General features: G+C 41.0%; 1 protein-coding gene across 1 annotated transcript in view; it reads left to right on the top strand.

The window, feature by feature from the left end:
- Positions 1-9633: 9633 nt before the first annotated feature.
- The window catches only part of mfsd2b (MFSD2 lysolipid transporter B, sphingolipid), a 50264-nt gene continuing 33695 nt past the window's right edge, over positions 9634-26202 (top strand). Inside the window, exons 1-2 of the mRNA XM_079572727.1 lie at positions 9634-9804; positions 11504-11968. Coding sequence (XP_079428853.1) covers positions 11510-11968 — 459 coding nt within the window. The 5' untranslated portion in view covers positions 9634-9804; positions 11504-11509. The remainder of the gene's footprint in view (positions 9805-11503; positions 11969-26202) is intronic.

Raw genomic sequence — 26202 nt, 5'->3', positions numbered from 1 at the left:
AGTCCCTCAAAATGTGATCATTCATGTGATGCAAGGTCAGTTATATTCCAAAAATAATTCTATCGACCCAAACATTTATATGGTTAGTCTGGCGTTATAAGTGATTTGCCTCAGGTGCACTGTGAAGCGGGTCAGACTGTTTTTAATGCAGGCTAGCTGATAGTGATACCATAGAAATGCACTAGCCTTGCATTAGCCTAGCGCCACAAACCTCTTATATAATATATATAAGAACTGCATGAATTACACAAAAATTATCTCCAGAAATCAGCAACACTCTGGATAACTAGGAAATGAGGCCCTATGTCAAAAATCCTGAAATATCCCTTTAAGGGTACAAATCTAAGCACCGAATAACAGGCTGAGTAAAGCTCCAGGGGTCATTTATGCCATGTCATGTGCAAAAACAAATAGCACATGCAAAACTGCACAGTCATATGCGCATTCACCATTTCAAATTAATCAGGTGCAACATGCCCACAAATAGCCACAGTATATGCTATTTTTGTAGCTTGACCTCGCTATTTAGCACCTGTCTTGATAAATGACCCCCAGGAGTCCCGCTTTGGGCTTAGACTAATTGCCACCTCTTCATAATTTACAGTTTTTGTTATCGTACTTTTGATACCAGTGAATTAAAAGTTAAAGAGTCAATTTGGTCAGTAAAAAGTTTTTTTTTATTGCATCTTAAATCATGACTTGAAAGATATAATCACATCTAGTCACAAACATCTCCACAACTGCCACGAAACCATTGAGTGTTTGTCATATCACCGGCTAATATATAAAAACATTAACGCAAGTGCATATCTTTACTACAACACATTAAAAATACCCCTCAAAATAACCCATAATCTTACATAGAAACACACCAGCACTTTTCAAGTCTTCCCAATCTTTATTCATACAGATCTCTGCACTAAAATAAATGGGGCTATACTACAATACTGCATCATGTGATCTTATAATAAGCTATATTTATTGCGCATGCTCCTCTTTCGTTTTACACGTTACGGGGAGATAAATGTGATGTCTTTGATTTTCAATGGCCTGACTGTTCGAGTGCCATGTCATGCTAGTTTTCTTTATTTCTTTTCATGGATTGCTTTTATTTGGAGTTGAATGTACCTCAATAACTTATTTTGGAACAAGTAAGCTACAATAAAAAAAATACTTACTCTAAAGTTTCTATGATTATTGTCTTGGCTTTTATTAGACAAAAATGACTAAATATATTATCATGTTGAAGAAAGAACAACATATTTTCATCCACTTTTGTAAACAATAAAAGCAACACCACTTTGAATTCTGATTGGGCACCACAGAGTCCAGATCTTAACCCCATTGAGAATCTTTGGGATGTGCTGGAGAAGGCTTTGCACAGCAGTCACACTCTCCCGTCATCAATACAAGATCTTACTGTACATCAGTAACCTCCTCACAATAGGCCATCTGTGTCCAATAAGGTCTTAAAACTGCACAGAATTGCAGAAAGTACCTTGAAATACATTGAAGGAACGATGAGACTGGTGATTTCAGATGAAAAAGGGATCATAATTGATTTTTTTAACCTCTTAACCCCCACCTGAACCGACCACATTTTCTCCAGTTTGGCCTTGCCCAAATCTAAAAGCTTCTAGAAAACAGCAACAATAACAAGACAAAAATATGACGAAAACGCAAAGTGACAAAAAAGCAACAAAAATGTGATGAAAATGCAGCAAAAAAAGTTATAAAATACCAATAAAAACATGACAAAAAGGCGATGAAAAATGTGATGAAAATGCAACACAAAAAGTGACAAAAAAAAGTTAAGGTAACACGGTAACAATGTGAAGTAAAAGGTCCATTAAGATCAATTTAGTAGCTTTCAAATGAGGCCGATTGCAGGTTTTAGATTTGGGTAAGGCCGAACTGGAGAAAATGAAAGAAAAGAATTCCACATACTTGTATTGCGCTTTACATGCCTGTATTACCAAGTTTCTCAAAGCGCTATACTGGTGTCATTATTAATTTACTCCATAGTGGTGGTAAAATACTGTTGTAGCCACAGCTGCCCTGGGGTAGACTAACGGAAGTGAGGCAACCAGTCCCTCCATAGGCCAGTCCTTCCACCAGTCCCCCCATAGGCCCCTCTGACCACCACCAACCACTCACTCACTACATTCACCCCAGGCTTCCTGGTTTTTCCCAAATGGTCTCCCATCCAAGTACCGACCAGGCCCGTCCCTGCTTAGCTTCCGAGGTCTTCCAGGATCGGGCAGAGCAAAGCAATATGGCCAAAATGCAGTTTGTAAAGGTGGGGGGTAAGAGGTTAAGAAGAGTACAAACCCAGGCAAATCAAATGGATATGAGCACCACAAAGAAGTATTTATTTCATTTAAATGGCCAAACCAGTATGTTTCCACCAGTGAGGCCTCTTTTGATAATATTTGATACAACTGTACAAAACAAACCTCACCATCAGTTCATTTCTGTTCATTGCTTTGTACTTTATCTTTATATATCAACCATAAACCAGGACAAATTCTGGCTTGTCCGTCTCAATGTCACACCGACTCTTTCGGATGTTGATGCCATGTGATCGCAACCTGTTCGTCCAGGTGCCGTGTGTGAGAATTTGCTGACGAAAGAATGTGCATAAAAAAAAAAAAACATCGGCCTAAATTGCTTTTAATTAATGGGGTGGTTGCGGGAGGACACGGAGCAGGCTGGCACTACCACAGCGAACATTGTAGCTCGACAGCTGCTACCATTAGGGATTTGAAGGGAGCCGCACAAGTGGATTAATGATCGCTGATGTGATTAGTTTAGTGTCATTTACTGCTACAATTAAGTTCATTCATACGGCAATTTTCCAACTGCAGGGTCCTCTTTTGCTGTGAGTTACCTTTGTGGTCACATTTGGCTGTAATGGTTTAGTTGTCTTTACATGAAGCAGCGGAAAATGGTGTTTAAGCCACGCTGAGTAACAGTGCACCCAATAAACATAATAAAATACAAGCAATGATTATATTACATATGTTTTTTTGCTGAAAAATACCTAAAAATGCCCAAACAAGCATGTGTCCCCAGCTCGTTTCCATGGAGAGGTTGACTAAAAGCAGCCAAATATGAGATATGAATATTCTTAATGTATGCTCTTATAGCCTTATAGCTTTAAAGTTTTTATATCTTATTTCTATCTAAATTTTGTGTTGTATGTTTTATGTTTGATTGTCCCGAGAAAAATTCCTAGTTTGTGAACCTGTTCTCAAACAATAAACCCTATTCGGTATCACTTTATTTTACACTACCTTGATACATTGCGAAGTGACGTTCCATGCCCCGAAAGGACAAGATTGCGAATACAAGCGGCCGAAATGAGTTTCCTTCGCAGGGTGGCTGGGCGCACCCTTCGAGATCGGGTGAGGAGCTCAGTTACCCGAGAGGAGCTCGGAGTAGAGTCGCTGCTCCTTCACGTCGAAAGGAGCCAGCTGAGGTGGCTAGGGCATCTGTTCCGGATGCCTCCTGGTCGCCTCCCGCGGGAGGTGTTCCAGGCATGTCCCAGTGGGACAAGGCCTCATGGAAGACCCAGGACACACTGGTGGGACTATGTCTCCGAGCTGGCCTGGTGTCGCCTCGGGGTCCCCCCAGAACAGCTGGAGGAGGTGTGTGTGGATCGGGAAGTTTGGGCATCTCTACTGAGACTGCTGCCCCCGCGACCCGGCCCCGGATAAAGCGGAAGAAAATGGATGGATGGATGGATGGATGGATGGATGGATGGATTGATACATTGCATCTAACTTATTTTAGTACAATGTAGTGAGCTCTGGAACAATCTGTAATAACTTGTACCTATGGGTTAGATACACAATGGAATAACTTGTATTACTTTGTAGGTACATAATGTAATAGGACACGAGACACTGAAGGTTAGGGCTAGAGTTAGAATTATGTCTTATTATTATGTTTCTACAAAATACTAACAAGTTATTACACATTGTTACAGAGCACATTACATTGTACTAAATTTAGTTAGCTACAATGTATCAAGGGTAGTGTAAAATAAAGTGTTACCATATATTCTGCCCAAGGACATAACAACAATTAAAAAACAAAAAATACTCTTTATTTTACTCTACATTTGATACATTGTGCCTAACAGAATATACTACAATGTAATCTGCTTAGTAACAATCTGTAATAACTATTGCCTATGTAGTACATACACAATGGAATAATATGTATTAGTACTTTGGAGGTGCATAATGTAATAAGTCATAGGGTTAGGGCTTAATGTTAGGGTTAGAGTTTGGGTCTTATGTCTTATTACATTATGTACCTCCAAAGTACTAATACATATTATTCCATTGTACTCATTTGGCAGGTACAATGTATTAAGTGTGTGAGATAAAGTGCTACCAAAAAATCCAAGCTCAGATGAGAAAAGAAGGGTCTTTTGTTCAGTTCCTGGCGATTTCTTGGCCCCGAGAAACAAGTGACTGAAAGTGGTCACAGAGGCTGTTGGTGCAGATGGACTGCCACGTTTCCATCAGTCAGCCCCGGGGCATCTGTGGTTTCCGTAATAGCTTACCACCCGAGCATAGGGAGATCATTTGTAAGAAATTGTAATGCACCTTTGAGCGTTCAAAAGTGATACATAAATCAAATGCATTCAAACAGTTAATAAATAAAGATAAGACAGCAGTTTGGGGCAAGTGGAAAATCTACTTTATTTTAGCTGAATAAAAGTGTACTTCAAAACATGATACACCTTTATATCAATGACTATTTTGCACTCAGATCTGCATACGGCGACGAGCACGGGCCTGTACAAGAATGTTTGCGCTCCTCCGTCTTTCCGCCTTGCCCCGGGAAGGAGGCGAACACCATTATCCGTCTTCAATATTTAAAGCCGTTGGGAGCTGGTGGTGGTGGTGTAGGAGTGGGGGTGGCGGGAGGGGAGGGGGGAGGGCGGCGGAGGGGGGGGGGGGGGGTGGGGGGGGGGCAGAGGGGGTTGGCGAATTAGCTGAAAAGGAAAGATGACAGGCCCGGGACGGCGGTCAAGGTCAAGGAGAAAGACAGGTTCCCTAAATATAGCCATATCCCCAAAATCACTGGGATGACATTGGATTTCCTGTTCTCGTCGATTTCGCAAAGCTATAGGCGACTGCATGGTTAGCAGCCACGGTAGAGTAGACTGCATTTCCTCTGTGCTACATATTTAATAAGGCCAAGCATGCCGAGAATGACTTTGCCCTTTTTCCTCGACATTTTCCCCCGACCCGCTCACGTGCAAAGGGGCCATTTTTCATTTTGGGGAATTCTTCACGCATTATCGAAAACATGCACAGGTTTAACGCGGGTCATATGCTCGCAAGCGGGGTGCCTTTCATGATCTTAATAAGGAGGTTTTTTTTGGGGGGGGGGAAAGAGAAGATGTCTGCATGCTTGGAATGCACACATAGGTCTAGCAGGTCAATAGAGTCTCCCAAGCGTAAAGACATGTCTATATTGTCTGCAAAGCCTGACAGTTGAAGACAGAGACGGAGGAAGATGCATAAACAAGTGGGTTGTGGAAGAAGGAATTCATTATATCATGCAATAAGAGATTTGGCTGTAAAGTAATGTCACAATATAGATAGCAATCCACATTACTTTCCAGGTAAAGGCTTCCCACTGACAATGCAATAAGTATACTATTATTGATACACAAATAGAATGACTGGCATGCACCGCCAACGGCTACACTGATGTCGACGATTGCGTTCACAGTTATTAATTTTGACAATTACTCACTCTGGGAAATATGCGACTTGCCATTCACTCGCACCGCACACACGCTCAACAAGCTCTTGCAGGTGACAAAAGAGGCATCAAAAACTTCCCAGCAGCTTCAAAGCAGAGAGAGCCGCGTTCATTGCAAGCATTCCATTCAAATCATGCAATAACTGAAAGAGGAAAACGCCTATTAAACAGTTTCGTTGTAAAGGTCATGCGCTGCTTGTAGTAAGTTCAAGAGTGTCCAGATGCAGAGATAAACGGATAGGCCTTTGATTGTGTGTGTTGGACCTTGGTGGACAATATCACAACAGTCGTCTCACAGGATCGGACTGATCTCGTGCTGATTTGCAAACGGTTTGGAAATCAGTAATGACACAGACATGAAAACCAACATAGAAACAGAGAACAGAAATCCTTTATCCTTTATCCTTTATCCCTCCTGAATGTCTAGGAAAAACTCAAAAACCCAGTGGGAGACAGGAGAAGCAGCCTGAAGGAGAGATCCAATTCCCTCGGTATGGTATGTGTAGGATCCCTTCGGGTGCTCAGGTTTTCCCCATCAACTTAAAAGCACAATGTAGGTTAATTTTCTATTTAGGTCAGGCTGGGCTCTTGTACTTCCTTGCTCTTGCGGCTCTTGAAGTTTTGGGAAATTCTTGGTTTACTCCTGGTTAGGTCTTGCTCTAGACCGAGCCTCAACTGGAGTCAGTCTTCGTTCAGACCTGGTCTTGGTTTACTGCAGGTTTAGTCGGGGTCAGCCCTATGTTCCCCCACTATTGCCGATTGATTTATGTATCACGTTTCACTCTCATAACTTGTGATTGGTTGAAAAAAAATCACACCCGAGGAACATAGAACCCGGGGAACGTAGGTACGGTTAAGTCATGGTTCATAGTCTAGTGCGAAAATCTGAAATTTTAACTTTTGTGGTTCCAGAATGTTGGCAACCATGATTTTATGTTAATATAAGATAATATATATTGTTTATTGAAGTGACAGAGAACCGAAAAGTGGCATTATTAGCTATATACTATCTGTCACAAACAATTAAATATCTGCAATATAAAACAAGCTTTTCTTCATGATATTTGCCCTGCATCTGACGGGAAATCTTTGCTTTAAAGGCTTAAAATCAAACAAATTATGTGAGTTTTTTCATGGAGGAAACAAGATGCCTGCTGTAGCTTGAAATGTGTTTTCCAAACATCTTATATTAACATAAAACAACAACCGGAACCACAAAAAACCACTGCACGATAGCTCAGCGGTTAGCGCTCGTCCTTCACAGCTAGAAGGTCCAGGGTTCGGTTCCCACCTGGACGGGGCCTTTCGGTGTGGAGTTTGCATGATCTCCCCATGTCTGCGTAGGTTTCCTCTACCACTAAAAACATGTACAATAGGTCAGGATGAATGAGAGTGTGTTTGAGAGTGGAAATGGAAATGGCGTGTTTATATGCATGAGACCCATGTATGTTCATTAACATGCACTGTCCCGACCAAATAATCTGATAAATAAATAAAAGCCCTTTTTCAGATTATTCCACTATTCACACTATCAGCGTACACATTAAACACACAAATTAAAATTAGTTGCGGCTCTTTACAGATTGTTATTCTGAGGACATATTGTCAGGGACCTGTTTTTGTTGGTCAGTGTTGTTTCGTTAAAGCTTTAACAAAAATATTTTGACCACTGCATTTGTCCCGTCATTACCAACCATTCATCTGAGTAAAATCACTATAGAGGGAAAATGCTTGTCTACACTGCAAAGGGTTCCAGAAAACTGAGAAAGGGGTACAGTTCGCTATCTCGCCCCACAGAAAGAGGGTCCTGGGTTTGATTCCCATGTTGGAGGAGGACTTCCTGTGGTGTTGTGGTGCCCTGTATCTGCCTAGGCCACTTAACATGTACAACATGGTCCTCATATGGTTCAGGACTACCCTGAAAGAGACTTTCAAAGTCTCAGTGGAACCAAATAAAAGGTAACATAAAAATAAAAATCATGCATTGAAATACAGTGTTCCTTGTCAACTTAATAAGGTAAAATATTCTGTCATCTTCTCCAAGCTTTTGCTGTTTTGCTCCTATTTGCTGCTTGTCGTGCGTAGACAAGAAATCTATTTTGTGAAATAACAAAGCCATCCGACTGTGTCTAATCAATACAGCTGCAAGCACCGAAGAATCTCTTAAAAAAAATACCTCCGGTAAAGTGTAGTTAAAACAACGTGTTTTCTCTGAAGGTCAAATAGGCTTTTCTGTACCGGGCCCTAATATGTCATAATACAGTGTTTTGTTGCATCCACATTGCTGGTCACAAATGCTAATCCCCTCACAGATGTGTTCATGGGCTTACACTGCAAAAGCCAAACGTTCACGTGGAAAGGTATTGCAGAGCAGTGGTCAGAAGTTTGCTCTCACACAACCTGCAGTTATGTTTGTGTGGAGTTATATGTTGACACCGTATAGGTTGTCTATAATCCAAATTTCACATTGAAAAAGACTTTGAAGCAGAAGAACTAAATTAATCACCTTAGTATGAGCCAGTGAGACATAGGCCTATTATTCTAGATGAAAACTGAGCATGCTTGTTTTACTTTATTATTATTAATCAAGCCGTTTAGCAATGAAACTGAGCTAGCAATAAAGTTCCCTTAAAAGAAACAGTGGCAGAAAGATCCAGAGTAATATGTGATGGATCTTTTAGGCCCCTTTTAAGACCCGGTTTAGTCCTGATTTGATCTTGACAGCGTTGTTGAGATTACTCAATAAAGATAATACTCCTGCTAAATGTAATCTAGTCACTTCTTTGATTACTTTAATTTGAAAGTGATATGATTACTGATTACTAGTACTTTAGTTCTAAAAAATGATAAAGCCAGGCTGTTTAGGTTTCCCCATTGTTTCCCCACACAATGGACCACAATATTCATGCTTTAGACGAGATAAACTCAAAATAATTTCCTTTTTTCTCAAAATTTCTAACATTGTATGAGTGAGAAGTTTTCAACTGTCAAAAAAATACAAAAGTAATCAGTAGATAAAGTAACTAATATGAAAAAGAGACAAAAATGTGTGACGAAAATGCAACAAAAGAGCCACAAGAGCAACAGAAAAGTGACAAAAATGTGACAAAAAATTCACAACGTGAGGAAAAACATCCATTTAGATGAGTTTTGTAGGTCTTGGCTTTCAAATTAGGCGTTACACTGGCCATTATTAGTCTGTAAGCTTTTAGATTTGGACAACTGGAGAAAATGCGCATGGTTAAGGGGAACTATATTGTAAGGCGCAATAATACAAGGAGGACTTCGACATCCGCGTAGTCTTCACTTCACTGTGCAGATGTCGAACTACTCCTTGTATTACTACGCCTTACAATATAGTCCCCCTCTTTATCCGCGTAGAAAATCCACATTGTTTCATTTTGTGTAATTACTTTACAGTGTAACGCTTCACGTAACCATACTTAAATAGGGAAAACGTGGAAGAGCTTGGTAGCTTCTATCTTCACCTCGTTTGGAGCTATAGAGGAGAGGAGGAGAGGCTAAATGCTAACGCCGTCTGTGCTGTGTTTACGTGACTGAGGGCACGCATGAAGACCAGACAGGTACAAATGAACTCGTCTAAGCTAAGGTAAGAACATATCTCAGTATGTAAAAACGGTGGCCTATTCCTTTAAGGGGTTAAGACAGTAAAGACAAAATCTCATCTAGGTAGCTTCTCCAATTAACATGGGCCTAAACATTCCCAATTCCATCCTTTTTTTCTTTGTTTTTTTTACAGTGTAATAAGTAAAGCGTCCCACTCCTGCAGTACCCCTGTACCGCCGCTATGAGTCGCGCTTCCACCTCCCCCCTCTCCAAGTGTGAGCAGAGACGTGCAGGCACCAGGCAGCACCAAGTCAGAAGAGTGTAGTCCGCAGTCTCCTTCCCCTCATCCGGCCAGACTGGCTGACCACCACATCTCCCTGACCGGAGGCGACCATTCCGCGGAGGACGCGAGTGGAAAGGAAAATACGGCGTTTTCAGCGTTTGCAGGTAAGAAAAGCGCGTTTTGTTGCTGTTAAAAAAAAAAGGGCGCATGGCTGGTGATGCGCTGGAGTGAGATGAGGGCAGACAGTTGTGCACGGGACAACGTCGTGTGAGGTTGGTGTGCGCGCTGAGTGATACTAATGGCTTTTTTATTCTGAGTCGTAAAAACAGAGCCTGCGATAGGAGCGGGGAGCGCAGAAGGAAATCCATGCCCTGTAAATTTGAATGGTGATATGTTTTTTTTTTTTTTTAAAGGCTGTGTGTATTGGCATGCGACTGTGCACAGAGGACTTCATGTTTTATTTATCTATTACGACTTGTTCCACTTTTTCAGGGTTTCTTGGAGGGTTTTTTTTTCCTTTCCTTTTTTTGCAAGTAGGGCACTGGGTATTTTTATGTTTGGCGGGTCTATTCCCATAACAATGGTCTCGCAAGATGCAAAAATGTGAGATGACAAGATGTGTAGGCAGGCGAAACAAGCCAGCAAGTGCAATATTAGGTGGCGAAAATAGCATTATGTAATTTTGCTCATTATGCTCACAGTGTGGATAGATATAGAGACAGAGCATGCTTTACTGGTACTCTGCATTTTTAAGCAGCGCCTAAAGTGATGACATCATGGTCACAGCCAGGGTTTGACATCAACACTATAGGCTGGTTCTTTGATTTATGCACACATGTTCACATAACTAAGGTTTTCAAGCCATGTCTGTGTATTCCATATCCAACCATGTCATTGTGGAGAGATAAGAGAAATGTGACTGAAACAGGGAGTGTGTACATTTTAAATCAGTGGTTGTGGTAATGTAGCTATTTATAACGTTTACCAGCACATTTCACAACTTTCAGGGAGTGATCCTGTCATGGAAGCTTGGTCACTATCAATACAAAGGCTTCACAATGAGATCAACCATATTCTGAAATGTCTGCTCATACAATATACCAACAGACAGACAGAGCAAAGTTCAATCCATTATTAAGAGAGCAGGTATTTGGCAACATGCAGCATATTCAAGGCAATTAATTTGGGCTTTGAGGACTTTTATGAATTTGCCTGCTTATTTGAAAAGGCCGAGCCACAGCGGCCAGTGAGCGAGCTCCTGTGTTGAGTTATAAGATCCAATGCCCCCAGTCAGTTGGATGATGGAGTCTAGACAGTGTTTCCTGTCCTGTATTGATTATACTCAAAGAAAAGATTCACATTGATAACAAATGTACAGCCTTCAAAGGGTACTAAAACTTATGATCGCCATATTGAAGTGGAATTAGTCCAAGTAATTCAGTGTTGTACGTTTTTTTTTGTCCTTTTGGAGCCTGGTTTAGTCCAGGTAAAGTCCGTGTTTCATCCTAGTGCACTTTGGATTCCCCCCTGCAGATTTCGCCCTGATATCATCCACTTTAGTCCATTTACTTTTCTGGCTTTGGTTCTGATTAAGTTCTGGTTCGGTCCCTGCTCTAAACCTGGATTACTTTTAAGCCTCGATTCTTGTGATGTATTGCTTTTTATAAGGATTGCCTCTTTGTCTTTGTCCATCTGTGCTGACTTTGATTAGTTTAAGCAAATTTACACTGGAAACAAAGTTGCCTGCAAAAAAAAATAAGAGATACATTCCCACACATACATCCAATTCCACTGTAACTGTATTGTGTTACCTTTCCCCGCCTCCCTCTTCTTTTCTCTCCTCACTCCCTGGCCCCATTCCAGAGCACAATGGCGTCCCCGAACGGCTGGGTTGTGACAGAGGAGGAGCGCAGTCAAAAGAGCGGCCACCTCCAGTTCTACCCCGTCACAAAACATCACCACAACGGCGCCCTCCACAGAAGCAACAACAACACCAGCGGCAGCAGCGGCAGAGGCAGCGGCCACAGCAGCAGCAGCAGCAGCAGCAGCAGTTGCAACAGCAGCAGCAGCAGCAGTTGCAGTAACACCCAGTGGCCACCCCCCCATCAACTCGCCCCGGCCCAAACCAGGAGTTACAGCCACGCGCACTTCTGCTCCCACACTCAAGCGCAGAGGTACAGCTGTCAGCTCTCGCACAGCCTCTCCACCATGACCAAAACGGACCGGGGAGGAGGAGGTGGAGGAGGCGGAGGAGGGGGGATAGTGGCGCAGCAGGTCCCCGGGGCCAAGTTTGTGTCCGAGCCGCTGTATCCCAAGTTGCCACATCAGGTAAGAATGGATTTTTTTTGGTTTGTTTTATTCCACTCAAGAGATTTGGTTTGTGAAATTGCTTAGCCAACTGAGATATTGATACGTAGGTAAGGATTAGGTTTGGGTTCGAGATACAACTTCACGATGAGGCTGGGCTCCTGTTCATTTGTTGAATTTATTTATTTTTGGCTCTAGGACTTGTAACCTGTTGTCTGCCATCTTAGGGTTAGGTTTAACTCCTCCAATTATGCATATCCAAATCTTAAAGCGTATTGACTTGAGAGCTTACAGCCTTGTATGCCAGTGCGATACCTCATTTGAAAGCCAAGACCTTCTAGTTTGTAAAAATATGCATAAAATCTGTCTGAGTGATTTGCCGTCCCTAACCTTAATCATAACCCTTGACCCTTTACTTGATATACAGCACCAGCACTGGTCGATCCGTTTTTGGTCTCTATGCTGCTTTATTCAATATCTACAACAATAAAAACAAGTTTTTGTAGGCTCTCAGTCATACAGAAATGATTACATTGTAGTAGGGATTTTCAAATGTTATTGACTGGACTGAGTTGATTGAGTAAAGGACATTTTCTGAAGCTTCTTCTCGCTCTTGAGTCGGAATTTAAACACGCAATCCAGAGGCCAGATTTCCAATACGCCTAAACTAGAACTTTTGACCATTTTTTTTCAACAAAACTTTTTGATCTGGGACAACTCAACAGCTTATTATTATTTTTTTCAGTATCAGCTGTACTTTTTCTTTGCCATATCTTTTTAACGTTAACCAGGCCTTTCTAATGATACAAGTGATATGAAAGAAACCTAAAGTAATGCCTGACCATTTGCAGTAAACTTAAAGCGGATACAGTGGCTTTAATATCAGGTTTAACATGATCATGGATTTGTCTATGAGGTATGTCAGTTATTCACACGAACTCAATCGCAAAAGCTTTAAACATGCATATCTGAAAAGCCTTGTCTTGATAACTGCTTTTAAGTCTTTTGTGGTGTACAGCACAGTAGATAGACTTGTTTGCCGTCATGTCTCGTCGGGAAGCAGTTGATTAGATTTTGGAGACGAAACCCAAATAGACAAACTGCGACTCACTTCTAAACCATGACGAAATCAACCAAGACACATGAGGCGCCGTGGATTTAACCTTTGGATGATATTTGAATAACCAATAGTGGAATTAAAGGGATATATTTCTATCTTTAATGGAAGAGGCTCAGATACACGTTTTCTACAGATTAATTTCCACTTCATTTAATTCATTTTACCCTAGTTGCAATGTAGCAGCTCGTTCTTCCCACTGCCAAGGAGCTTTTGTTTCAGAAGAATGCACTTTTTAGGATGAACTTTTACCTTTTTGACCCACTGAGTGCAAAACATTGACCTTATTAGCGTTCACAACTGTGCTCTCATACTTTCTTATAAGACAACATCTATATTCTCTGTATATTTATAATAATTGAAACTAGAGTGACCTCTATGTAGTTCAGTGCTTTTCCACTATGCGCTCTCATCAGTGGTGATGAAGCATTTTTCACTCTATTTATGTTTTTGAATCAACTTTCTTGTAAACCGTCTTTCAATTATTACACTTACCGTATTTTCCGGACTGTAAGTTGCACTTTTTTCATCGTTTCGCTTGGGGTGTGACTTATACTTAGGTGCGACATATATATCAAAAAATATAATTTCACATGTCCTGTACCACTGAAGATTTAAAAAAACAGTAATCGAGCAGTAGAAAGAAATTTTGGTGAGTGAGAAACGTGTGAGGGACTGGCGAAAAGAGGAGGTTACTCTCACTACAATGAAGAAAACAATACAGCTAATCGTGGGCTGAAAGCTAAATGGCCACAGCGAGAGGAACAAGTTCACAAATGAGAGCTTGAACACCGTGCTGCCGGGAGAGGCTTGTCAACGGTGCAGTTAAGCCTCCATGCCCAGGTAGTTGGCAAGACTACTCATTATGCATTTTTTGGCTGGAGCGACTTGTACTCCGGAGCGACTTATAGTCCTGAAAAATATTAAAAGTAAAAAAGATTAATTCAATAGAGTTGAGAATAGAGAGAGATGTGACGTCATATCGCTAAGCATTATGGGATTAGCAGCAATTGTAAACTAATGGAGATTTTAAAAGTTAAAATACTGGAGTTAATGTTCACATTAAAACACTTTGACACCACAGTGAGTTAGATGTATTTACCAGCTGTAACTCAGCGCTAATGGAGTTGTTCCACAGCTTTTTTCCTCCACTTTTTATACTGTTTTTAGCTATTGTTAGTCAATAGCAAAGCAAACGGCTGCAAAGATGGCGGATCTCCATGGTAACTGTGGACATTCCCAAACTCTATAGTCGCTTTTCTCCCTGAATACAGCTTTAATCTTCGATGATGCCCTTCCTGACACTGTAGTCTTTTTACATTTATCCATGTTATGAACTAGCACAGTAATGCAAGGCTTGTTACTCTTTGTGGCTTGGTTGCTAGTAGTTACGGATGTTGCCTTACAATCACTTTCCGTCAGTCTGTTGTAAAGTAAAATCAGACTGATGATATATCCCGTCTCCATGTGGTTTTAGAGCAACCCCCACAGTAGTTAAGATGTCTGCAAACATGCTCTGAAACTTATGGGATTCTTGTATCGTTTCAGCAGTTCACATTTCCGTCCTCTCTCAAGCGCGCACCTTGAACTGAATTTCTTTTGACACCACAAATCTACTCAAGCTCTGTTTCTGATCCGTCATTCTCCACATCTGAAGCCGTGGGAGAAATTGTAACTTCTCCCCCTGATTAATCACAGCTCTTCCCTCTTTCGGACGGGATGTTTTCAATGTGATGAGATAATTTCGTTTTACGATCGCGCTTAGCCAGTATCAGTCGACTTTTGTTACGATCTCAGTCATTACGGGGAGGATGACAGAGGGCGCAAAAATAAAAAAAAGATTGCGTCGGTCTTATCTGATTCCTCAGCAGATTTAGCCTGACGGATGATTAGCCTTTGAGTCAAGCCATCTGAGACTGTACTTTGGTGACACTAGAAACTATGACAGTCTGACTAATTTCCCCTTGTAATCGGAGAGCAATATGACACACTACAAAAACATATAATATACATTGATACAGGATTACATAATATAACTCTGGTTTGGTCTTGATTTTGTCCTGCCTGAATTAGTCATTGTTTTGTTAGTTGGTTAGTTGAAACTAAAAGGGTCAAGTGGCTCTGGTTAAGTCCTAGTTTAGCCCTGGGTGAAAAGAAGAAAAAAGAAATATCCTCTTGTGCTAAAATGGTCTGATTGAGTTGATTTGGCTTGTTCACCTTTGATTTAGTTTTGGGGGAAAATCGCAATATTCATGCTACAATGCAAATGGCTTAGATGAGTTGAATTGAGGAAATGTATCTTGTTTTGAGCGACTTTTTTTCCTGATCTAACCAAGTTTGCTCGATTGATGACATTTCAGACTAGCTCTGAGGTAGATCAGATCTCCATAAGACCAACTTTCTTACTCCTTTGGCAAACAAAATTACCTGAAATAAGGACGAAATGTATTGAAATGAGTCAGAAACATCTCAGAACAAGTGACATAATCCAGGACAAATGCCAAACTAAATCTTAACTAGTCAAAACAACTCAAATGTGGATTATTATGCTCAAATTAAGACATTTATTCTAATCTAGTTCATTACCTTTTTTGCTACAATTTATCGCAAAAGTCTTCCTTCTTCTGCGATCAACACATTTTCTGCTTTCCTAGTTTTAATTCTCATAACTTTGTTCCATTTTAAAGTTGGCTATTGTATACTCACTACTGCCACCTCAGGTCATACATGCAACTGCACCTTCTATATTAAGCTTGCGCATGATGGAAATTCGGACCCGAAGTAACAACTTTGTGACAGTGCAGGATTTTAGTGGCAGTTGTGGTGAACAGGTCTGGGCTCATTGTACACATTAGGACATGGCTGGAACATGTAGGGGGAGGAAAATACTTAATTCTAACATTTTTAAACTGTATAGTCCCTTTAAGCCTTGTTTTGGACCTTTGACCTGTAACAATGTTTTAAATTTTCCTTAGGATAAGGATGTTTTGTTTCATTCATGCAGGTTTGTGTTGCTGTCCTGCATATCTTTATCTCCGGGGGCTCAAAATCCTTACCCCCACCTTCTTATGTCCTGAGGTGTAGTCCTCTTTCCAGACATCATTATGGCACTCAAATTTCCTATACTGTACCAGTGGTTCTATTCACATTAAATATCACCTTGCAAAATATTTGACCCTCCAAGTACCAAATGGCCTAAACTTCGTCTAAAACAGACTAAATTTTTGCCTAAACTGGGGGTAAACCAGTCTAATCCTGTCTCTAAACTAGAAAAATGCTGTAAAATAGGGCCGACTAAACCCGAAAAAGTCTCTTGACGTTGCTCTGAATGAAGTGGAATATAATGTAAGGCCTTTGACTAATCTATACCTCATATTTTCTTTCTTTTGCAGTGCACTGATTTTTTTTTTGTAATGAGATACCGTAGCTCTTAGTCATTGTCTGTTTGGTTTGCCGTAAAAAACGCAGTGACATCACACGACCCAACCTGTTCTGCCACCGTCTCATTTCGCTACAATCACTGTCTAAATTGTGTTTACTTAAGGCCCAAGGAAGTTGAGATCTTATCGTAAAACTACACCTTATTAACTTTTACGAAGGAGGCGTGTCTAACTGGCGCGCCCGATCGGGATGTCACGGGGGCTGAATTGCTACTTCAAGGTGATATTTCAGCTGAAGACAGAAGCGCCCATTAAAATAGTAAAATGAACTCCATAAAGACTAACTGGAACGTTTTGCTCACATAAACCCTCTTCGTTACCAAAATAAAACCCTATTTGCGGAGTGATAAATTCTGATTAGTGAATTTGGACAGACTCCCTGCAGCACTTACTGTGTTGCTGTTCCAGTGGCTTCTGACCGTCTCCACAATAACAAGTCGTCCATATTTATAATCCATAATCCAGTGGGCGCATGCCGGCGGCCCTGGGATGACCTGATACATAGAATATTGTGTAAATCCTTCCCAGAATAGGCACAGAGCACGGGTGACGTATATCTGGCTTGTTTTTCAAGATGGAGGACAGTTCTTGAAACCACAGACGTGCCTTTAGGGCGGCACGTGAGGCAGCGGTTTGTGCTCGTGCTTCAGAGCTAGAAGGTCCCGGGTTCGATTCCCACCTGGAGGGCGCCTTACTGTGTGGAGTTTGCATGTTCTCCCTGGACCTGCGTAGATTTCCTCGTTCCCCTACCACTAAAACATGTACAATAGGCCAGAGTGAATGAGAGTGTGAGTGAGTGGTGGAACAGACTGAGTACCAACACTGAGTATGGCATGAATGATTAATGACCACAGCAGGGGTAGGCGATGTCAGGCCCGAGAGACAAAACTGGCCCTCCAGCAAAGAACCTCTGGCCCTCAAGATGATTTTGAGAAGTATTAGTACACAAATCAGATACCTGGCAAACTACTCTTCTGCCATACAGCCTATTCGGGCTTGATATGAAATACAATGTTGGCATTTGTAGAAGTCATCCTTTACTTTGGGCTACAGCTGGGTGATTTGGCCCCTGGTGTTTTGCCGATTAAGAAAATTGGCCCTCCACCAAGCAAACTTGCTTACCCCTGGTCTACAGTGAAGCACTTTGAGACACTTGGTAACATAGGCATTGTTCTTATTTAATATCTGAGCCTGTGTCTGCAAAAATGTTGTTTGCCGTCATATCCCGGACCCGATTTACATTAAACGTTCCATCCCCCATACAAATGAATAGGGAAGACAAGTGCTATACTAACATATGGCGAGGTGGCATTGCATCATGGCATTTATAAAATATCTTTATCATTAACATCTTATAAGATGATGTTTAGTGTCATTGGATGTGTATCCGACCTCACAATAAGCAGAAACTAATCTGAATTTGAGTTAGCATTTAGTTCAGAGGTCACTTTTAGACACTCATTTGTATCTGAACTAAATCTCAAAAGCTCTGTACATTCATAAATGATTTCTAACTTGACTTTGACTGTGGTTGACAAGAGCTGAAAACATCTGGATTGTTCATAATTTACGATGTTTGTTGTACGATGTGTAACAGTTTAAGGAAAAATACATTGAGCAGGCTAACGGACTCTCCTTTTTATTTCTATACTTGTAACATGCATCACATCAGTATTTTATTCTTTCATTTATTGTACTGTACTGTAGAGTAAACCAGTTGATTTTGATTGGCGATGTCATGGGTTTTGCATATTGTTTGGTGTTCTATGGATTTTTGATCACATCTAGAAAAACATTAACATGCAGCGTAAACAAACCCTGCTGTGTAGACCATGCTGCATAAATTGTAGTATGTAAATCATCTTCTATTACACAAACATGTGATATTTTTAGACTTGGCGAAGTCCCAGTTGCTTCCACTGCAAACCAGATCTTCTGATGTCGTGATGATGTAATTAATAAGCTTATTTTATATTGTATCATGCAATCTACGTGGTGCTCAGGCTCCTTTGTCAGAATTTGCACAACTTTATACATGTTTTCATCCTCTTTAGGGAGGTCCTTGTTTGGAAATACACGATTTAGTTTTGACCTGTAATAGACTGAGTGTAGATCAAAGAGCTGCATTATCTTATGTGGTATTTGGCACAACAAGCTTGAGAAATGAGACCCGCTAAATTTGACTCTTTACAGCTAAATTCTGCCACATTTATAAGGAATACATTCAAGCTTTCCTGCTCTCCGATAATTCAACTCATCGTCAACTACATTTTTGGGGATTATTTTTTAAAGAGTTGCTTTTTATCCTGCTAATGTTTTGTAGCGCCGCATTTGCAGACACAAACTTCTTTTACCGCTCTCCTCTCCTTATTCCCACTCCTCATTTACAATTACTGCAAATGCGCCCTTTTTAAATGGCTTCCCCGCTTAAGCCCTCATTAACTTTGGAGATTAATCTTATCTGTCCTTGTCCCCTGCTTGTTTCCCGAACTCACTCTCGCTCGCTGGATTATGCCTGTTTTGTTTCGTCTTCGCTTTGTCGTCGTCTCACCGATGCCCATTGGTGAAAAGTAATGAAGTGTATTAATAAGTACAGGTTTTCATACACTTTTACTCCATAAAATGTGTTTTTACTGGAGCCAGTGATTCTGCTCGAAAGAAGAGGTAGGCCATACATCGTCTACAAGATATTGTTGTTTGGAAGGTTTCCAACAGTGTCAAGTATGATCAATGACTGACAGGTCTACACTCTCCTGTGGCAGTAACAGCTCCTTGGTTGACAGTTTGAGAAATAAAATGGAAGCTATTTTGTTTGTTTTCTATTTTGTATGGTACAATGTCAATGCCTGTCTTAGCAGAACACATAGTATATGATGTACGACACTGGCACTGGTAGAAATTAAGCTTTACTTCGGCCTAAAATTGGAGGGTTGGCCCTTTTGATGGTGAAGAAAATCGACCCTCCACTAAGCAAACTTGCCAACACCTGATTTAGGGCGTCATTTACCACGTTTGCTCCCGTGCAAAATTAACAACACATGCAAAAGTGGAGTTGCAGCAGTCATTTAAAACAGAACTAAGTAACTCATGCCCCTAGAGGCCATAAGCTCCACTGCAGGTGTCGTAGCAGGTGTCGTAGCATGTGGCGTTTTTTTACTCATTAATTGTCCGTGGCAGTAAATACTACACTGACAGAAAAGACAAAGGGAGAGAGGGATATTTTGCATTCAATTACACAATGGACGTATTTTTTTTCACACAAACTTGACTGTAAATACTGTTTAAGTGGCGCTAGTCTGCAGTTAGCTTTGCCCCTTAGCCTGTTAGCTTCTTCTTCGTGATTCTATTAGTGTGTATTGGTGGCTCCGACCTGGAGGCAGGAAAGTTATAATTGTGGTTTTCTGGCCAGAGACACCAGGCGGAGATGAAAGACCCCCCAATCATCCCATTAACACTTGTATTACCCCCAGAAGGACTACGAAAAGGATTTATTAAGGTTAGCAAGTTACTTAGTTCTGCTTTAACTCATGCCACATTCATGATGCATCAGATTTGTTGCCTTATATTGTAGCACGCACAATTTGAGATGGTAAATGAGGCGCAGCCCTCTTTAATCGGGACCTCTTCTGTCCCGATAAATGACCCCCATAAGTGTCTTACCCAGAGGCGACAGTGACAAGGCTCAAACCCTGTAACCTTTTGGTTTCAAAGTAGCTGCAAATATGACTCCAAATTCAAGTCATAACAAGATGCTTCTCCCCCACCGCTACAGATGCCCTTTTTATCTTGATAAGGACTCAATTTCGGATCCACAGAATTCGGCGTTTATGGGGCATTTCTGCACATCGTTGACACTTTGATTTTCCCTTTGCCTCCAATTAGCCCTAATTGCAGTGAGAGTGCAAGAACGCAGCGAGACATTTTGGAAGTCAGGAGAAGAACCCGCTGTAGCTTGTGGCCTTTACTTACTTTCTCCGCCGCATGTCTCGTGATTGAGTAATGACACGCTGCCCTCCTGGTAATTGTCATACTCGCCGTGTTTTGATGGGGCCGAGAAAGAAATGAGGAAGGGAAGAAAAAAAAGAAAGAAAAAAAAAGTCGGATAATAACGGTTTCGTGGCTTGCGGTCGCTTTGGTGATCTCGCTCGCTTTCATGGCGCAGAGGGAGGGAGGGGGGGGGGGAGACCCGCCGCACGCTGCTAAGATGTGGAGTGACACAGGGGTGATGCTTTCGGGCCGCCCGGCGCTAAAAAAGCTGGAAGTTGTTTTTTGATATATGTGTGCGGCTTCGGAGACAGTCGTAAATAGCAGGCTTCCCCTAGACTGCGGCTTCGGGGAGAGATGAAAGCCGCTTCTGTGCAAAGTGTAGCATACTTGATGGTTTGCGCAGAGATGGCGGGGTTTTTCCTCTTCATGTGAGCCTCGAGTCTGCAGATATAGATAGACCACAGAGCAAACAGGCGGGGGGTCCACTCCAGTCTGTGATCTGTCTGAGTCTTTGTGGCATGTATTGCATAAAATTGGGATGCTTAGCTCTGGCTTGAAGTCGGAGGAAATTTACAGACAGAAAGAGCCTCTGAGGAAGTCTCAATGTGAAAGATAAAAGTGTTGTTAATGTTAGACCTTTGCCATTGTAAAACTATGCATTAAAGGGATATTTCAGGATTTTTGACATAGGGCCTCATTACCTAGTTATCTAGTGTGTTGTTGATTTATGGAGATATATTTTTTTAAATTCATGCAGTTCTTATATTCGAAGAATTGCATGAATTACAAAAATAATATCTCCAGAAATCAGCAACACTCTGGGTAACTAGGAAATGAGGCCCTATGTCAAAAATCCTGAAATATCCCTTTAACCTCTTAAACTCTCCTCATTCAAGCATTGTCCCCTTCCTCGTATGGGCACCATTCATCACTTAAGAACTATGATTAGGTTGTGTTCACGTACTTTAATTAAATGATTTCAGGAAAGAATATCCATAAAGAAAATCTACAAATGCTGAACACGGTTATGATTTGTTAGTTATCATTAGTTTCACAAACCTGTCATGTTGTGGATAAAAGACCTTGCAATCAAAATGTGATGGAGTAATGTCTTTATCATTGCCCCCTGCGGCACTGAATTTCCTATGTTGAAACTTGCCACAATTATAGTGTATTCAGTCTTCATAATGAAACTTTTTCAACCATGCCTTCAATTACGAGTGGGCATTAGGACAAGAAATCGTGATCCGACCCAGGGACGGATCTCTCAAATTAAGGCCCTGTATCAGATATTTTTCTGGTTGTCGTGAAAGGAATTTGTTTTGAAAAAGACAAAGCTGGACAATATATCGTCTACAAGATAATATTAAAATTGCAGTTTGGAAGATATGCAAATTTACAATATCGAGTTTATCTCCAATGCCAAGAAATGTGAAAAAAGAAAAAAAAATGGGGGGGAAATGAACTAATGAGGGAAAAAATGGGAGAAAATTTCGAAAATATTCTGGAATCATTGGGAAAAAATCTGGAAAAAATGGGGGAAAGACTGAAAAAAAAAAAAAAAAGAAAGAAATATTTGGGAATTTCAGTCTGTTCAGGGCCATTTCCTTTTTGAGCGACAAAGCAATGTAAATTCAGATGTTTGCAGCCCATGTTTGCTTATTTCTGATGGTTTCCATAAAAAATGCTTCATCATCGTTATCAAGAAAACCCCCCAAAACTAGGGCCTTTAATTCTACTAACTGCCCAAACACAAGCACATGCATTCTTAGCGCGTGATGGGTGATGAGCAGGTGACATCAAGCAACAGCAAATAATCTTGACATATTCCCCTACATTTTCACAGCCTTACACCTCTTCATTCAGTTTCTGCAAATCTAAATTCTAAGCTGATTTAATAGGCATGTTTCAGTGCATATACCAACACAGGTTCGGGCCCCGTGGTGCATAATTCACTTTTAACTGCAAGTGCCATGGCGTCTCACGGGAGCGCACATCTCGCCCCAACTCCTCCCGTCACGTCGACACAAATTTACATCACGCCTTAATATATTTTTGAAGGCACAATCCCGCGTGAGTTTGCAGGAGCACTTAGTGGCATAATTAGCATGGAAGTTTAACAAGTTCACTTATACTTGCACGCTTTATACTTTCTGTGCGGCAGCTGAAAGGCAATTGTGTGCGGTGTCTAGTGCTGTGACGTTCATGAGTGAATCCAATATTTTAAAGTGTTCTTTAAAGGAACAGGCCACCGTTTTTCCATACTGAGATATGTTCTTACCTAAGCTTAAACGAGTTGATGTGTACCTGTCTGGTCTTGCCCATGGAACTTCACCCCCGTTTGGAGCTATAGGGTGGCCTGTTCCTTTAAAGGGACTGTAGTGGTTTAAAAATGGTAAAATTATCTTTTATTTTTCCCCCTACATGTTCCAACAATGTCCTAATGTGTAGAATGAGCCCAGACCTATTCGCCACAACTGCCTCTAAAATCCTGCACTGTCACTCAAAAAGGTGTCACTTCGGGTCCGAATTGCCCTCATGCATGCGCTTTATATAGAAGGTGCAGTTACACGTATGACCTGAGGTGGCAGTAGTGACTATAAAATGGCTAACTTGCATCTAGCCCCTTTAAAGGTATTGTTTAAATACACTGCCTGACCAAAAGAAAGCCACCACCTGGATTTAACTAACTGTTCTGATCTGGGGTTGCTGCAGTTGGTCATGTCTAGGGATCTTGGCCAAAATAATTGCAATTAACGAAATGATCACGATATTTGCCTATGGTTTGGAAAAAAAATCACTGGAACGCAGAAGTGATGGGGATCGGGCAATTATTAAATATTCCTCTTCATTGTCTGCTGTAAATGTCACATTGAGTGAGACATAAGGTAACATTATGGACTATACTGCTGTCATCAATACAAAACTCGACACAGAAAATGCTATTTCTGCTGCAGTAGGTAATCAAAGAATGGATTTGGATGAGGAACTAACCGACTGAAATCTTAAATACTGCTGACTTTAGTCACATTTCCATGGAGACGTACCCACTCCCGGTACAGTCAACGGCACTGGTTGTCTGATGGATTTAGTGATTATCTTCTAGCACGATAATCACGACAATCAAAAAATGTGGCGATCGATTTATTTTGGTTTATTGTCCCATCCCTAGTCATGTCTAGGTTCAGCAACACAATGTATCCAAAGAACGAGATCAGCTGATTATATGAACATCCTGAACAATGGATTTCTTCTTCCCTGATGGCACGGGCATATTCCAGGAGGACAACACCAGGATTCATCAGGCTCACATTGTGAAAGAGTGGTTCAGGTAGCACATGATCTTCACTCATGGATTGGCCACATAGTCCAAATCTTAATCCCCATTGAGAATCTTTGGATATGCTGGAGAAGGCTTTACGCAGTGGTCTGGGTGAAAATGAATACAACACTGGATCTTTTGTCATTGCAGAAGCTTATCGAAACAATGCCAGAGTGAATGCGAGCTGTGATCAAAGCCAAAGGCAGTCCAACGACATATTAGAGTGCGTGCCCTTATTTTTTGTGGCAACTTTTTTTTTGTGGGTCAGGCAGTGGACTGTGTGCTGCTGGTGGCCTTCATATGATTGAGGACAAGTGCTGGGACTGTGAAAGTCCTTTGTTCATTTCCAAACTCGTTTTAGCCTGGGGATCTGGCATATTATTTAAGGAATTTTTGACAGTTATAACTGCATGGACAGAAGAAATAGTATAACAGTAGATCAGTTAAACATGATGGAAAGGCTTTAAAAGGATACAAAATCAGGAGGACGGGCAATATTGAACTAACGTTATTTGGAGAATCAAGAACTTTTGCAAATTTAAAGGAACAGGCCACCATTATTCCATACTGAGATATGTTCTTACCTGAGCTCAGACGAGTTGATACGTACCTGTCTGGTCTTTGTGTGTGGAAGAGCTTGGTCTCTTCTCACTTCACCCTGTTTGGAGCTATAGGAATATACTGGGAGAGGCTAAATGCTAATGACATCTTTGGTCGTTTTGCGTGACTGAGGGCACACAGTTCTTCCATACTGTGATATGTTCTTACCTGAGCTTAGACGAGTTGATGCGTACCTGTCTGGTCTTTGTGTGTGCCCATGGAAGAGCTTGGTAGCTTCCATCTTCACCCCCGTTTGGAGCCATAGGAATATACTGGGAGAGGCCAAAAGCTAACAACATGTTTGGTCTTTGTGTGTGACTGAGGGCACACACAAAGACCAAACAGGTACGCATGAACTCGTCTAAGCTCAGGCAACATATCTCAGTATGGAAAAACGGTGGCCTGTTCCTTTAAAGCTACCATTAGATTTTGTTCACTTTCAGCAGTGATCTCAGTGATTTTAGGATACATTGTGACCTAATATTGCATGAACAACCATTTAGTGATATATTACAGCCCTACAACAACTTGGGCAATCTTCCTTTCCCCCAAAAAGTTGTGGCCTTGCTTGATAGTAATATTTATGGGCTGCCCTTTTCAATCCATCCATGCAACTCTTCAAAGAGCCCGAGTGGAACGATAGTTTGACAAGTTCATTTTCTCCGTACTTCTTTCTGTCACAAGCAAAAAACAGGATGACTGATGACACTATTAGGTGCACAATTTAGACAGTGGTAGAAAATGCAGTTGGCGACGTGCAGTGAATCGGCTTCCTAACAAGTGTAGCAGGATGTGATGAAGCATTGTTATTGGGGAACCTCTAAAAATAGCGAAAGATTTATATAGCATGACTTCAGGTTTCAGTATTGGTTTAGGATGAGTGGTTAGTTTCCTGTAAACGACACGCCCTTGTTCGGAAGTATGTGGAGAGAATGCTTGTCATAACTAGTGACAACTGCTTAAATAAACGTCCGTTGGCATCAGAAGATTAATTGGTTTTACATTTTTTATTTTTATTTTAGATGCCACAGTATGATAGCGAGTCAGACAAGTTGAAATGGTCTATTGTCTGGTCTTGGAGTGAGTCTTGAGTTTGTTTTTACTGTATTTGAGAAGATAAAAACATGACTCTCTTGTCAAAACTTTGAACACAATGAATGAATTGTTTGCTTACGGATAAATTACTCAGCTATCTTACCTTTCTCACTCTTTACTGTCAGGACAGGAGTGATAGCAAGGATTACACCAACTGCAAACTCGACAAAGTACAACAACACCTTAAACCCCCAAAATAGCAACGATAGTAAGTGTTTTGCCTAACATGCTCAGTAACTGGGATTAGCTAAGTCTAAGAAAATACAATATAAAAGTTCTTGTAGTAACTGATGAACCGGTTTTACAATCGAAAGGTAGAATTGTAGGACCTGTAAAATAATGATCCAGTGTGCAGAGAGCAAATCTTATACATATTTTTTATGATAACTGCAAAAAGGAAGAATCCCAAAATAACCAGCTGCGAATGAGAAAACTTTATTAATCCTGTGAACAGCGACATGATGCTGTTTGCTCACTCAGAGAGAGAATATCTTGAATATCTTTTGAAAACATTCACAACAATTTGCTTCCTGCAGATATTGCTAGTGATAATATTCTTTTGCCTTTTTGTTATTTTAAAGCAGAACTATGTAACTTGTTTACCTTAATAAATCCTTTCCGTAGTCCCTCTGGGGGTAATGCAAGTGTTAATGGGATGATTGGGGGGTCTTTCATCTCCCCCTGGTGTCTAATT

This window comes from Gobius niger (assembly GCF_951799975.1).
Source record: "Gobius niger genome assembly, chromosome: 15".
Taxonomy (NCBI): domain Eukaryota; kingdom Metazoa; phylum Chordata; class Actinopteri; order Gobiiformes; family Gobiidae; genus Gobius; species Gobius niger.
Note: the sequence above shows the minus strand (reverse complement) of the source record. Positions and strands in the feature narration are given on the sequence as shown.